The 14,129-nt window shown below is 40.9% G+C and overlaps 1 protein-coding gene across 1 annotated transcript; it reads right to left on the bottom strand.

Annotated features, from left to right (window-relative positions):
• Window positions 1-1,935: 1,935 nt before the first annotated feature.
• LOC144526224 (tripartite motif-containing protein 16-like) lies at window positions 1,936-4,432 on the bottom strand. The gene has a single exon (XM_078263530.1). The coding sequence runs from the start codon at window positions 4,382-4,384 to the stop codon at window positions 2,702-2,704; it is 1,683 nt and encodes a 560-aa protein (XP_078119656.1). The 5' UTR covers window positions 4,385-4,432; the 3' UTR covers window positions 1,936-2,701.
• Window positions 4,433-14,129: the final 9,697 nt, after the last annotated feature.

The following is a 14,129-nucleotide window of genomic DNA, read 5'->3' as shown; positions in this document are numbered from 1 at the left end:
TGTTCCGGTTTTGTTCCGTCCTCCGCCATACCACACCGGGAGCGTCTCAGAAGCGGAATGTCTTGCTGCCCAACTCGCAGAATATACTGTATTGTCTCTACAAGTACTTAACAGAACAATCCCGTGTTTATTAAGCTAGTATCTACCTTCCACTCCAAGCCCTCATGTAATTTAACTCCATGCCTTCTCTTTTCTGGCGTTCTCCTGATAAAAAAGATCTGTAATGTCTATTATGTTTTTCCACCTCCAAGATGAATATCTCGTTGTCTATGGTGTTGTAAAAGAAACATATACGATATTGGGAGGTGTCTTTTGCTAAATTGACAGGATGCTCTTGCTGTTTCACTTCCTGCCCGGCTGTCCGAACGCCCTGCGGCTCGCGTAAAAGTAGACCTGGCACGTATCTTTAGTGGACACATGCCAACTAACATTACCGAAGGAGTTGGCCAGGCCAGGCTACTATCTCGGCACAACCACTGTGACAGACGTATGACAGAAACAGCATGTTTGACTATCTCATATATGGAAACATGCATTTTAACTTTGGCAAAACAACCGTGTAGCCTAAATTGAATTGGCCTGTGGAGAGCTTACGTTCTCTACAGGTCGCTCTGCAACAGGGGCGGTTTTTGCACGGGCGAACCGGGCAGCCGCCCGGGGCGGTATTTTTTCATATCACATGTAGGGCGGTACGAGAACTTAAAAAAAATAAATAAAAAAGTCCTCTGCGCCGCAAAGCGGTTTTCTGTTATCTATTGTTTCACTGTGTGGGGAATTGGCAAATCAGCGCCCCCCACCCCCCCCTGCCTGCAGCTGCAGGCGCCCTGCTGGCACCCCTTACTTTCACAAGGAAATGGACTAGTCCGTAGCGGTGTGGGGCGGGCGCGAAAGATAAACACACAGGAGAACTGGCAGTACACAGAGACGGAGCAAGACGAGTCTAAATCTTTCTTTTATGGCAATGGTCTAAACGCGAAAATGAAACAAAGTTACCCAAGCGGCTCAAATAAAAGAAAAAAGCGAAAAGACATGTTTTCGGCAGTAGCAGGACCTTCACCAGCTCCCGTGGCTGGTGATAGTGGTGGTGGTGTCGGCGGCAGGAGGAGAGGGGGACAGAGATGAGGGAGTGAGGGTACAACCTGCGGTAAGCACAACGCCCCTTAAAACACTTAGCCCCTTGATAAAACTGAGCCAAAAACTGAGTGGTGGACAAACTGTTGATGATAACACTACAACAATAAAAGACGTAGGCATGCTTTACTGTATGATTGCATTAGTAGCCTATATAAACGTTGCACATCATGCAAACGTTCTTAACGAGAATTGTAGCTTTTCTATCAGCATTGGCAGACAAACTCATAATAGACCTCTTCAAATTAAAGCACAGGACCTTTTGAAATATATATATATTTCAAAAGGTCCTGTGCTTTAATATATATATACATATAGCTTGTTTTATGATTCATGAGGAGTATACCGTTTTATTGTATTAATAAGTGGCACTTTTTGAAGTATTTAATGTGTCAACTCTCACTGATTCTTGCTTACTCATTACATGGCGTTAGTAGTTTTAAGGAGTAGGAGTTGCTATACATATTCAGGGGAGCACAAGGACGGGTGGTATTTGTGATCTTATGCGGTGGGCCGGTCTGGGCCAAAATGCCAGGTCCGATTTTTGGTCCCAGACAGTCAGTCCCTGTCGATGACATCATTGATGATTTTGCGTCAAGGAAGGCCAGAGAGGTCAGGTTTTAGTTTTAGTTTGTGTTTTCTGTTCTTAGTGCTATAGTGTAATAATTAGATTTTCTTTAGTGTGTCTTCACATTTGTGTTATGAAGGATTTGTGCTATTTAGAATATTTCTATATTTGATTTGTATATTATTCCTAATATTTTATATTATTGTTGCTCTCTGCTCTTGTTAAATTTTTTATGATTGTATATATTTTTGGCACATTTATGTATATACTGTATATTTATTTTAAGTTCTCATAACCTATACTGTCATATTTTGTGCAGAATTGTGTTCATTGTCTTTTGGCAATGTTGGAGGTGGAGATTGTGCACCTTAAAAAGTGTGTTTCCTGTTGTAATTGCAATAGTTAATTTTTTTTGGAGGGGGTCTCGCCCAGGGCGCCATTCAATGTAGAACCGCCACTGCTCTGCAATGTATGGTACGTATTGGAATATATAAGCTTCACGGTTATGAAATGTTGGACAGTAAGATGATTACCACTTTGTTAATAACTGACCTGCAGCCAGGAGTTGTTGCAGTAACATTTAACCGACAAATGATGACTGTGACCTGGTTACAGATGGCCGTGAGGTTGCGTTCTTTTAAGCGGTTGATGCAATAACATTTAGCCAAGAAAGGGGTCGCTGTCAGTCAGGTACAGAGCACCGTGAGGTCGCAGTCTTTTAAGCGGTTGTTGCAGTAACGTTTAGCTAACAAAGGTGTCACCTGGTACAGAGCATTGTGAGAGCACAGCATTTTATGATTGTCAACATAGCCAGCATCTAGCTACTATGTGGAGTAATGTCTGGCAATGCGAGACTTGCATGTAGTTAACATCAACATTGTGGGACATTGAGTTCAGCATTCTCAACCTGGCAACCCCCGTGAACTTTTGAATTCGGACTGCAGTAACGATTTTACACGCTAGCTGTCAGTATTACATATTGAACTTTTAAATAACTTCTGTCTATTTGAGTTTACAGAACTCTGCAGTGTTTCCAGAAGAATAATATAGCAAAAGTCCAGCATAGAGAGGCTGAGTGAATGTGGTCTGAAATCTGTGAAGGAGAGTCATGGTTTCAGAGACGCTATAGAAGGACAGAATACCTGCACTATGATCCAAGTACACTCCTACTCTGGAGGATTGAGGACCTGAAACGGGAGTGTTGATATTGTTGTCCGAAAAGTTATAACTGTTTTTGTCACAATTTAACGCCCAAGATTTTTCATTAAGTCCAAACCCACATTTATTTGAGCCCCCTGCTCTGCTGATGTTCTTGTATGCGACTGCTACATAAACTCCTGTCCCGCTCCACTCCACCTCCCAGTAACAACGTCCACACATACTCTCTCTACTCAGGACCTGCCACCATCCAGTGAATCTTTCTGGGTGACTAGAATGAGACTGTTGTTTTGTCATTACTGTTGCTTTTCTGTTCCCCTCTGATAATAACAAACCTGTGTATGCTGTGTTTGGATCCAGTGTGAGTTCACAGGAATATTTCAAGAATTCAGCTCTGGTCGTGGGCTCTGGTTGTGAATTTGGCGGTAAAACATCCACTTCAGTCACAGTCAGTGAGACGTTTGTCCACCTTTCTCTCAGAACGTCCTGTAGTTTATCTCGGACTTCTGACACAGCCGCTGTCACATCCTCAAAGTAACGCAAAGGATGGATATTGATGCTGGATGAGACTATAGATTGACTGAGTGCTGAAAATGAGGGGTAGTTGTGTAGAAACTGGTTGTGATCCTCTGTGTGTGAGAGCTTCTTCAGCTCAGCGTCTTTCCTCTTCAGCTGAGTGATCTCCTTCTCCAGCTTGTCCTGAAGCTCTTTGACTCGACTCTCTTCACTTTTCTGCTGGGATCTGACATGCTGCTTCACATCAAAGCTTCTTTTCTCCATGAGACGGATCAGCTCAGTGAAGATCTTCTCACTGTCCTGCACTGCTTTATCAGCAGAACCATTGATAGCCTCCACCTCCTGTTGAAGCAGCTTCACATCTTTCTCTCTGTCCTGGATTCTCTGCTGGATGTGTAGTCGACTCCCCTCAAGCTCTCTCTGCCTCTCAGCTCTCTCTGCTGCAGCTGAGACTGTGTCGTGGCCTTCATGTTCATCCACAGAGCAGAGATAACAGACAGACTGCTGATCAGTACGGCAGAACATCTTCATCACCTCAACGTGACGAAAGCAGACGTTCTCCTCGAGCTTCTTGGAGGGCTCCACCAGCTTGTGTTTTCCAAATACAGGTAATTCAAAATGAGGCTGAATGTGTTTCTCACAATAAGAGGCCAGACAGACAAGACAGGACTTGAGGGCTTTCAGTTTTTTCCCAGTGCAGACATCACAGGCCACATCTTCAGGTCCAGCAGAGCAGTGATCAGCAGGAGCAGCTTGGAGTCTAGTCTTCTTCACTTCCTCCAGTACAACTGCTAACACAGTGTTTTTCAGCAGGACAGGCCTCGGTGTGAAGCTCTGCCTGCACTGAGGGCAGCTGTAGATTTTCTTTTCATCCTCTTTATCCCAGAAGTTTTTAATACAGTTCATGCAGTAGCTGTGTCCACAGGCCGTAGTCACCGGATCCTTCAGTAGATCCAGACAGATGGAACAAGAGAAGGTTTCCTGGTCCAGCTGAACTCCTTTTTGCGCCATTTCACCTCTCAGTGACGGCTGTCTGAGTTTCACTTCCTCAGAACTGAAAGTAATGTGAGCTCTGATCAAAACATGTGCTAAAGGGGAGGGAACAAGGACATATATGGAGAGACCGGAGCTTGCTGTGTTTGAGAGCAGGAGGAGGAGGAGGGGTTATTAAGCTTTGTTTCATTCCAGAGACATAAATCACTGCTGTAAAAGTAAGGGAATCCTAAAATAGTTTTATCTTATTTGATGAACTTCTTCAAGTATTTTTTTAATAAAGAAGTTCAAATCCAGAACAGACTTCAGAGTAAAAGATGCATTTTAATGTTGGATAGTTGGGTAAAGACTGAATGAATCATGGAACATTTATTATACATATCTTTTCAGTTTTGTCACAATGATTCAACTTTACCAAGTTGAGCAGTTCTGTTCTCATCACACCGGTAAAGGCTCAAGAAGTTAATGAAGACTTAAAACAGTATTTAAAAAAGTCAAACACTGGAGATGACTAGCCTCATAATAAGGGCTGAATACAGACTAGGCTACGTTCACACCGCAAATCTTGATGCTTAATTCAGATTTTTTGCTCAGAGCCGATATTTTGTTTGGCTATATCAGATTCCAGTGTGAACTGTTTGCGGTTTTGAACTGACCCGCATGCCCAAAAGAACAATAACAATGACATCAAACGCAGCATGCTGTTGCACTAAATTTAGGTTGGTTGTGGAGGAAGTAAGCATTTTCACTTTTATTTCAAAATGTTTGTGTGATGGCAGCCGTAACATTAATGAGCAGGTGCTGAGAAGAATGAAGAGAAAGAGAGCCAAATTAGTTATTTTGGCCTTTTGCAGGGTTATGGCTGCAAATTCACTATAGAGGTCTGTGTGGACGCAGAGACGAAGCCAGGAGTGGTGGGACTGCGTTGTGAATAGCTTCACAGATGTCCCAAAACTTTTGGATGTCGAGGGCAACTTTTGATTATCTCTGTCAGCGCCTCTCCTCAAGACTCCTACGGCAGCACACTCGATTTAGGCAACCCATCTCCGTGCAGAAACGCGTCAAAGTTGGGCTGTATTGGCTGGCAACGGGGGTAGGTTACCGCACGCTGGCTAACCTGTTTGGCATTGCCAAGTCCTCTGTGTGCGCACAAATTTTGCAAGGCCGTGCACCAAGTCCTCATGCCCGAGTTCATAAATCTTCCCTAAGGAGATGCCCTCTGGAAGGTCCTACAAGGCTTCCAAATGAGGTGTGGTTTTCTACAGTGCGCTGGAGCAATTGATGGGAGTCATATCCCCATCATTGGCCCAGAAGAACATCACGTTGACTACTTCAATCGCAAAGGATGGCATTCGGTCCTTCTGCAGGGAGTTGTAGATCATCAGTTCTGGTAAGCCTGCTACAATTATGAAATAATCTCTCCTGTAATTTCTTTACTTTACTTTTTGAGTGAAAAGTCTGATTTAGGTTTATAAAATTAATAGTTAAATAATGCTGCTTTGTGATACAATTATGTGGTTATTATGTTGATGTAGATTGACGTAAAAGTTGCATCAAATCCGCCTTGGTTGCGGCCGCATTGAAAAAAAAAAAAATCAGACCTCGGTCTGATTCAGGACCACATATGGAAGTGGTCTAAATCTGATTTTGAAAAAAATCTGATCTGGGCAAGATTTGAGTGTTCACACTACTTCTGAAGTCTGACCTGGTCACTTGACCCCAAAAAAATCTGATTTGGGCAACTTTTGCCTGCAGTCTGAACAGCCTAAATAAACAAACACAAACTACATAAATCAATTAGTGTCTTAGTATACATTTCCAAAAAAAACCTAAAAAAACTAAACAAGAGAAAAGCAATCATTACTTTACTTAATACCTTGCAGCAGTTTCACACCTTTTACACCTTGTGTTATCATTATAAATGTAATTGTATCTGCCTAAAAACATATTCTTAACTAAAACTGCAGACAAAGTGAGTTGATGTGTTTGAACCTGCGCTACATCCCTGGTTAGCAGGATGATGGCGCCCTCTTGTGTTGTGCATCAGTTTTTGCATTTCACTTGAGTTCCCTGAGCAGCTCCTTCAGCAGCTGACTGCTGCACCCTCAGTGCAGGAGTGCTACCACAGCTGCTTTATTCCAGCAACGTCAGACTCTTCACCACAACATCATAATGTAGCACTGCTAGCTGTTCTGCAACATGAGCCAACACCTACACAGTATTCTGCACTATGTATACTTATTTATGTATTACTCTGTCGCCTTTTACTGACAGATGAATAGGAAACGGCATATTGCACTCCTGTGCAATATGCCGTTTCCTATTCATCTGTATCTAAAAGATGTGTTTAAAGTGTATATATTATTATTATTACACTTATTTTTTAATTTTTTTCTATTCTCATATATTTTTCTATTCTTTTTCTAATTTATGTGTATTTTCTTATCTGTTGTATTACATTTGAGCTGTTGTTACAAGGCGATTTCCCCAGTGTGGGATCAATAAGGTAAATCTTACCATATCTTAAATTTCCCCACTTTCAATGATCTCTTTTGAAGCATTTGTGACAAAAAATGTCACTTTCAGAATATCATCGTGATCCAAAGCAGCATTTCAAGATTCACATATATCCATTTCCTGATTTCCAGACTGGACCTGACTACAGACTACAGCTCATATCTCCAGCAACCATAATGATTTCAACTGAGACTGAACATGCTGCTGCTTTCAGACGTCGGGTCCTTCTGATGTTGATTCTGATTTACTGAATGCAGCATTTCATACGGATATTATCAGGATGTAAAATGACTCCTAAAGTTCTTCTGTACTGGAAAAGGTAGAGTAACTTTACTTTTGATGTTGATATAAATCAATCCCAGTGAAAACTGCTCCTTTCTCTGTGACAAAGCTGTTTTAGTGAGGAAAGTTGAAAGGACAGAGACTGACTGACTCTAAACATGAACACTGTACTTTGTGGTGATTCAGGAGGAAAAGTTCCTCAGTTATACTCTCATATCAGTTTAACATTTTCTCTATCAACTTTGTATGATGTATATGTAAGACAAGAAAACATACTTTGTTCATGTTCATCATGTAAACCTTCAGTTTGTTCACACAAAATTGCATCAGTGATATAATGATATTGCAAATTATTTATGTGACATTATTGGAGGCAGCTGTGTACTACAGTAAAGTAACATCCATCGTTTCAAAGACAGAATGTACAAAAGTAAAGTAGGGGAAGGAAAAAGACTTGAGAAGTGAGTTAATTTAAAGGACAATTCTGGCGCAAAATGAACCTAGGGGTTAATAACATGTGTACCGAGTCGAACGTTCTCTGGGATCTGTTTTCATGCTAATAGAATGTGTCGCTAGCTTGAAACAAGCTACCGCAAACCGGGGGTTAGCTGCTAACGCTAGCTTTCGGGGCACAGGGTAAATCACTTTTTGATACCACTAACAAGGCTCGAAATAGCACCACACTTAAACAGTAGCATAATGAGGGTCCCTACACGCAAACCGAACCATTGAGAACTTTGTAAGTGTACAGACAGTTGATTACAAAGAGAGATTATAAAGACAGTAGCATTAATGTTTACATGCGGCCGCCATTTTGGATAACAGTCATGACCAGTCGAACAACAAACCAGTAACATAGCTCAAACACAGCATTCATGATTCATGATCAGACAATAGTACCCCTCCCCCACTGGAAGTTACACAGGCTTCAAAGAGACAGAGAACATTTTCTGAGTCTAATAATATGATTTCTAGTAATACTTCGTATTGTCATTACTAGGAATAAAAAAAAAAAAAAAATTGCACAGTTCTATTAGGAAAAAGTAAGAATATGTATATTGTACAAGTTGAATAAGTAAATTGTAAGAATATGCATCTTGCACACTACTTTTCACTATTACTTTTTGCACTTTACATTCCACTCCATGTGTTCTTGTCTTGATATGTCTTATTTGTATATTTGTATATTATGTTATGTGCTTATATGTATATCGTTGTCTCTATTGTACAGTATGTTACTACTACGTGTCTATTTGTTAAATGCATAGAGTTAATACCTACCAAAGTCAAATTCCTTGTCCAATAAATCTGATTCTGATTGTACAGTTCTATAATATATTGCAAACACCTGTCTGTTATCAGTGGTTTTGTCATTACTGGAATAAGGAAGGCAATTGCACAGTTCTATTAGAAAATACTAAGAATATGTATATTGTACAAGTTGAATAAATAAATTGTAAGAATAAGTAAATTGTACAGTACTATAATATATTGCAAATACCTGTCTTATCAGTGATTTTATAACAGTACACATTCCATTTGTGCTTTTGTGTCTTTACTTTGTGTCAACAATAAGGAAATTAGAATATCACAATCTAGACACAATCAATGTAAAGTATGTACAGTGCAGTGTGTGGTTTTATACATAAACATGCCGCAACATAGTCTGAAGTGTAGCTACGTGTTGAAATCGACCGGAATTCTCCTTTAATATCTCAACATAATGACAAAGTATCTAAAAATATTGACTTAGTACCTCAAAATATGGACTAACTATTCCAAAATATCCACTTAATATCTCAAAATAATAAAGTATCTTAAAATATTGACTTGGTATCTCAAAATATTGACTTAGTATCTCAGAATAATGAATTAGTATCTCAAAATAATGAGTTAGTATATGAAAATATTGACATGTGAAAAGATTGACTTAGCATCTCAAAATATTGACTTAGTATCTCAAAATATTACATTAGTATCTCAAAATATTGACTTGGTATCCCAAAATAAAAACAAAGTATCTCACAATAATAACTTACGATCTCAAAAAATTGACTTAGTATCTCAAAATATCTACTTACTTTCATTGTTTTTTTAAGAGATTTTTTTTTGGGGCATTTTTAGGCCTTTATTTCCACAGGACAGATGAAGACATGAGAGGGGAGTGCGAGGGGGAAATGACATGCAGCAAAGGGCCACAGGTCAGAGTGAACCTGCGGCTGCTGCGTTGAGGAGTAAACCTCTATATATGTGCGCCTGCTCTACCAACTGAGCTAACCCGGCCACAAAATATCTACTTACTTTCTCAAATTATTGACTTAATACCTCAAATTATTGACTGCATAGCGATTGCTTTATACTAGCCAAGAGCGATGCAAGGCAGGGGTGGCCTAAGGGCATGACGGAAATGTCAGAGGCGCGAGGGGTTAACAAGACTTGCCAGTATCCTTTAAGCAGGTCAAGTTTTGTCCAGGGTTGAACTGGGAAAGTGTACTTCAATGTTCACAGGGCCCGAGATAAGAGACAAGCACAGAAAAACTGTATGAAATGTTCCTCTTAATGTATTCATGTTCACTTCCAACACAAGAGCATCACAACCGCAGAATGAACAGTTCGAAAAAGTAAAAACACACCCCAGCATTAGGGACTGGGTGGATCCGGTATCAGGCAGAATCGTGATCTGCACAAAGTTTATTTGACAAAAGGGCAATGCAGATGATAACAAAACAGACACACAGGGATCAGAGAATCTGAAAGAAACAAATAGAAATTACAACTCAACAAAGTCAATATTCTCACGTCTTCAACAAATAAGGATAAATAAAGCTATATAAATAACTAAGAAGTTACTAAGAAGTAACGTGCAAAAAACTCATCTTACCAGAAAAGAGAGTGACAGAGTGAATGCAGTCTTAAAGGAGTGACCAGGTGAACTCAATCAGGTAATTAGGGGTGACAGGATGGAAGGGAAAATGAATCAGTTGTATAGTGAGGTGGTTGAGGAAAGCAGGTGGCAAAATAAGATACATTTTTTAGAGATCTTAACTACAACATTTGTCTACCTCATCTATTTCAGATTTGTCTGGGCTGACAGGACATGGAACAGGAATGAACAAAATAAGACTCACACTTTTAGGTCTTCTGAAACTCGGATAATGCTCTTCTCACTTTTACCAACACTAACAGGTGGGATATTTTCACGTAACACAGAGGGAAAAGCTTAATTTGCGAGCAACAGCTTTGGACACTGAATCAACCTTTTGCTAATTTAAGTAAACAATCTTCTCGGGAAGGCAATTTTTATTTAATTCCTCAAACAATAACAGCAAAATTTGTCACATGACATGCTGTATTTATCTAATAGGATAGTTTTATCTCTTGCAAACTTATGTTTGGTTGGCAGATCATTTACATGTAGTACGAAATTTCTGGCAGTATGCTTCAGGAACCAACTAAAAACATGCAGAACAATGTCTTTCACAGTATTATAATGTAAACTTTCATCAATGGATAAGCTTGTACAAACTTGTTGTGCTTTTGCCACCAGCTTACAGTGTAGCAACAAACTCCACATCTCTGGGCCATTTTAATGGTACAGTGATGTGTTCAAATGCATTGAAATATGAATCAACCTCACTGTCTCTAAAAAGGTGGAACTAAGGCATTATGCCTGCTCACATCTAACTAGTCAGAGGATGTGGTGGAAAGGCGCATACTCACCGGTGTGGATGCAGCCTGATGCAGAGGTCTGTCTAGCTCTAAAGCCCTTGAGGAGATGCATAAGCTCAACCTTGCAGGTTTTTGTTTCGAGTTCTACCTCTCAGATGGACAGCCAGCATCAGATCCTCCTTGTCTGCCCCAGCCTGTATCAGCGCCATTGGATCTGGGTTTGAGGCCTGCAGGAGGTTAGGCCTCAAACCAGCCTCTGCTCCGAACCTCACCTGGTCGCTAAGAGCTTGCATTGCTGTGGCTATTTTCTATTTGTTTTTTTCACTGTCAGTTTCTTGGTTGGTCCTGCCTTCTCTCTGTTTTTTCTGTTGGCCTTGCCTCTCTCTGTGCCTCCTCTGTGTTCTCCTCCTCCCATCTGGTCTACTGCTGCCAGCTGATTGAGCACACCTGGTTATCATTCCACCATCACCTTCTTCTGCCGCGCACACCTGCCTTCCATCTACAATCTAAATCAGTATGTCAACACCGGCTCAAAAGACCATATTTGCTTGATCGTTGCTCCAGTCATCCTGGTGAAACACTCTGCAAGCTTTCCTCGAGATCCTCGTAAACTTTGTGAATAAATGAACAAACAGTGGAGTAGTAATACTGATGCTGATTCATGTGCTGACGTTTACGGTAAGCATACTGTCACTTCCCGTGTTACAGACGCTAGTTTGTTGCTCCAGCAAAACTTACTCAACTCTGCTTTATTGTTTAAATTAGCGGCTATTTGCCTGGATTGCATTTAAATTACACTAGTTATACTCAAGCACTTATACTTCTCTTCTCTTTCAGCGACTGCCTCGCTGATCTCACAATTGTTAAAACACTGTTAGATACTTTAGCTTAGCCATTAGCAATAACTAATTTCTCTCCTGGGGTCCGTTTAGGAAGGAGGTTTAACAAATTCTGAGTCTGACCCTGATGTCTGAGTTGATTTACCCTGAGATGGAAACTGAGTTTTCGGTTCCAGAACAGCTGATATGAGTTGGTTCAATCAACTCAGAGTAGGTTCACGCGTGTGCACCGCCACAATAAAAAGGCAGCATGAATGGAGCCATGATACTACGATTCACCATGGTAACAACCACAAACAAACAGGTCGGCGGAAATACTCATGCGCACAAACGAGTTTGAACATGTATTTCGTTAAAAAAGCAAGACAGCGGTTGCTGCTGCAACAGAGAGAGAATTGGTGTGGGAGAACATTGCTGCTCGAGTCAATGCATTAACAGTGTATTTCATATTTAATCACAGTTAACTGATATTACTGGTGAAAACTGGAATTGTATTACACCTATACTTTCATTTAGGTGCAATCCTGCGGGCGAAAAAGTAAGCTACTACTATATCCCCTTCTGAGGCTGCAGCACCATGATCAATAACAGAATTATAATTTATTTCTTTTTAATGGCTCTCACTGGTTTGTGTCCAGGGAACACTACAAAAAACGTTTAAAAAAACGTTTCAGAGCGAGTCACACTTTTCTGACGGCTACAGTGGCTTTACTATTACAGTATGATCTGCATCACCAATAAGAAAACTGCTGTTTGCAAAACACGTAATACGACACAAAGAATCTGCTTGGATGTTAAAGGTTAAATGGTGGATGTTAGTGATATGAGGACGGATAAGGTATCTACATATCTGATGGACTGTGGAAAAAATGTGGAAATGAAAATACATTTAGTCGGGACTCAATATCATCTCCCGACAAACTCTCTGTGAAGTAATACAGCTTCTTCATCAACGGGATCGTTGACAAAAGGACATGACATGTTTGAGAAAAACGTTTTATAATCTGCCTAACCATAAGTTTTATTTATGAAGTGTTTATTCATGCAGATAACAACTGCATTAAAATGGGGCACTTTTAATTGCATTAAAAGTGCCCCATAGCTGGTGCGAGCCAACATACTGTAACATACTGTAGCTTCTGTTAGCAGTCCCCTGGCAGACCCCAAGCAGCCGGGCAAGTGGGTGACTATCCGAGGGAAGCGTAGCTTTAGTTCTAAACCAGGGAGTGCACATGGCTGCAGTCGCTCTAAACCGGAGCATCTTCGCCTTTCTAACAGTTTCTCCCTACTCAGTGATATACTTAAGTATGATCTTACTGTATTTACGGTTATTTTTAGCCAGCAGCTTTAGATGGGATTCTATATCGCCCACTCTGGCCCCAGGGACGCACACGACTGCAGCTGCTGGAGCCGCCAGCCTCACATATCGTAGTATAGAGCTCCCAATAACCAAATTTTCTGGATTCTTTTTTCTCATTTTGTCTATCATAGTTGTATGATAGACAAAATGAGAAAATAAAATCCAGAAAATCACATTGTAGGATTTTTTAATGAATTTATTTGCAAATTATGGTGGAAAATAAGTATTTGGTCAATAACAAAAGTTAATCTCAATACTTTGTTATATACCCTTTGTTAGCAATGACAGAGGTCAAAAATTTTCTGTAAGTCTTCACAAGGTTTTCACACACTGTTGCTGGTATTTTGGCCCATTCCTCCATGCAGATCTCCTCTAGAGCAGTGATGTTTTGGGGCTGTCGCTGGGCAACACGGACTTTCAACTCCCTCCACAGATTTTCTATGGGGTTGAGATCTGGAGACTGGCTAGGCCACTCCAGGACCTTGAAATGCTTCTCACGAAGCCACTCCTTCGTTGCCCGGGCGGTGTGTTTGGGATCATTGTCATGCTGAAAGACCCAGCCACGTTTAATCTTCAATGCCCTTGCTGATGGAAGGAGGTTTTCACTCAAAATCTCACGATACATGGCCCCATTCATTCTTTCCTTTACACGGATCAGTCGTCCTGGTCCCTTTGCAGAAAAACAGCCCCAAAGCATGATGTTTCCATCCCCATGCTTCACAGTAGGTATGGTGTTCTTTGGATGCAACTCTGCATTCTTTCCCCTCCAAACACGACGAGTTGAGTTTTTACCAAAAGTTCTATTTTGGTTTCATATGACATTTTTCCAATCCTCTTCTGGATCATCCAAATGCTGGCAAAATGTACTGGCTTAAGCAGGGGGACACGTCTGACACTACAGGATTTGAGTCCCTGGCGGTGTAGTGTGTTACTGATGGTAGCCTTTGTTACATTGGTCCCAGCTCTCTGCAGGTCATTCACTAGGTCCCCCCCGTGTGGTTCTGGGATTTTTGCTCACCGTTCTTCTGATGATTTTGACCCCACGGGGTGAGATCTTGTGTGGAGCCCCGGATCGAGGGAGATTATTAGTGGTCTT

The sequence above is a fragment of the Sander vitreus genome, chromosome 12, assembly GCF_031162955.1.
Source record: "Sander vitreus isolate 19-12246 chromosome 12, sanVit1, whole genome shotgun sequence".
Classification (NCBI taxonomy): domain Eukaryota; kingdom Metazoa; phylum Chordata; class Actinopteri; order Perciformes; family Percidae; genus Sander; species Sander vitreus.
The sequence above is the reverse complement of the archived record's forward strand: the minus strand, read 5'-3'. Positions and strand labels throughout refer to the sequence as shown.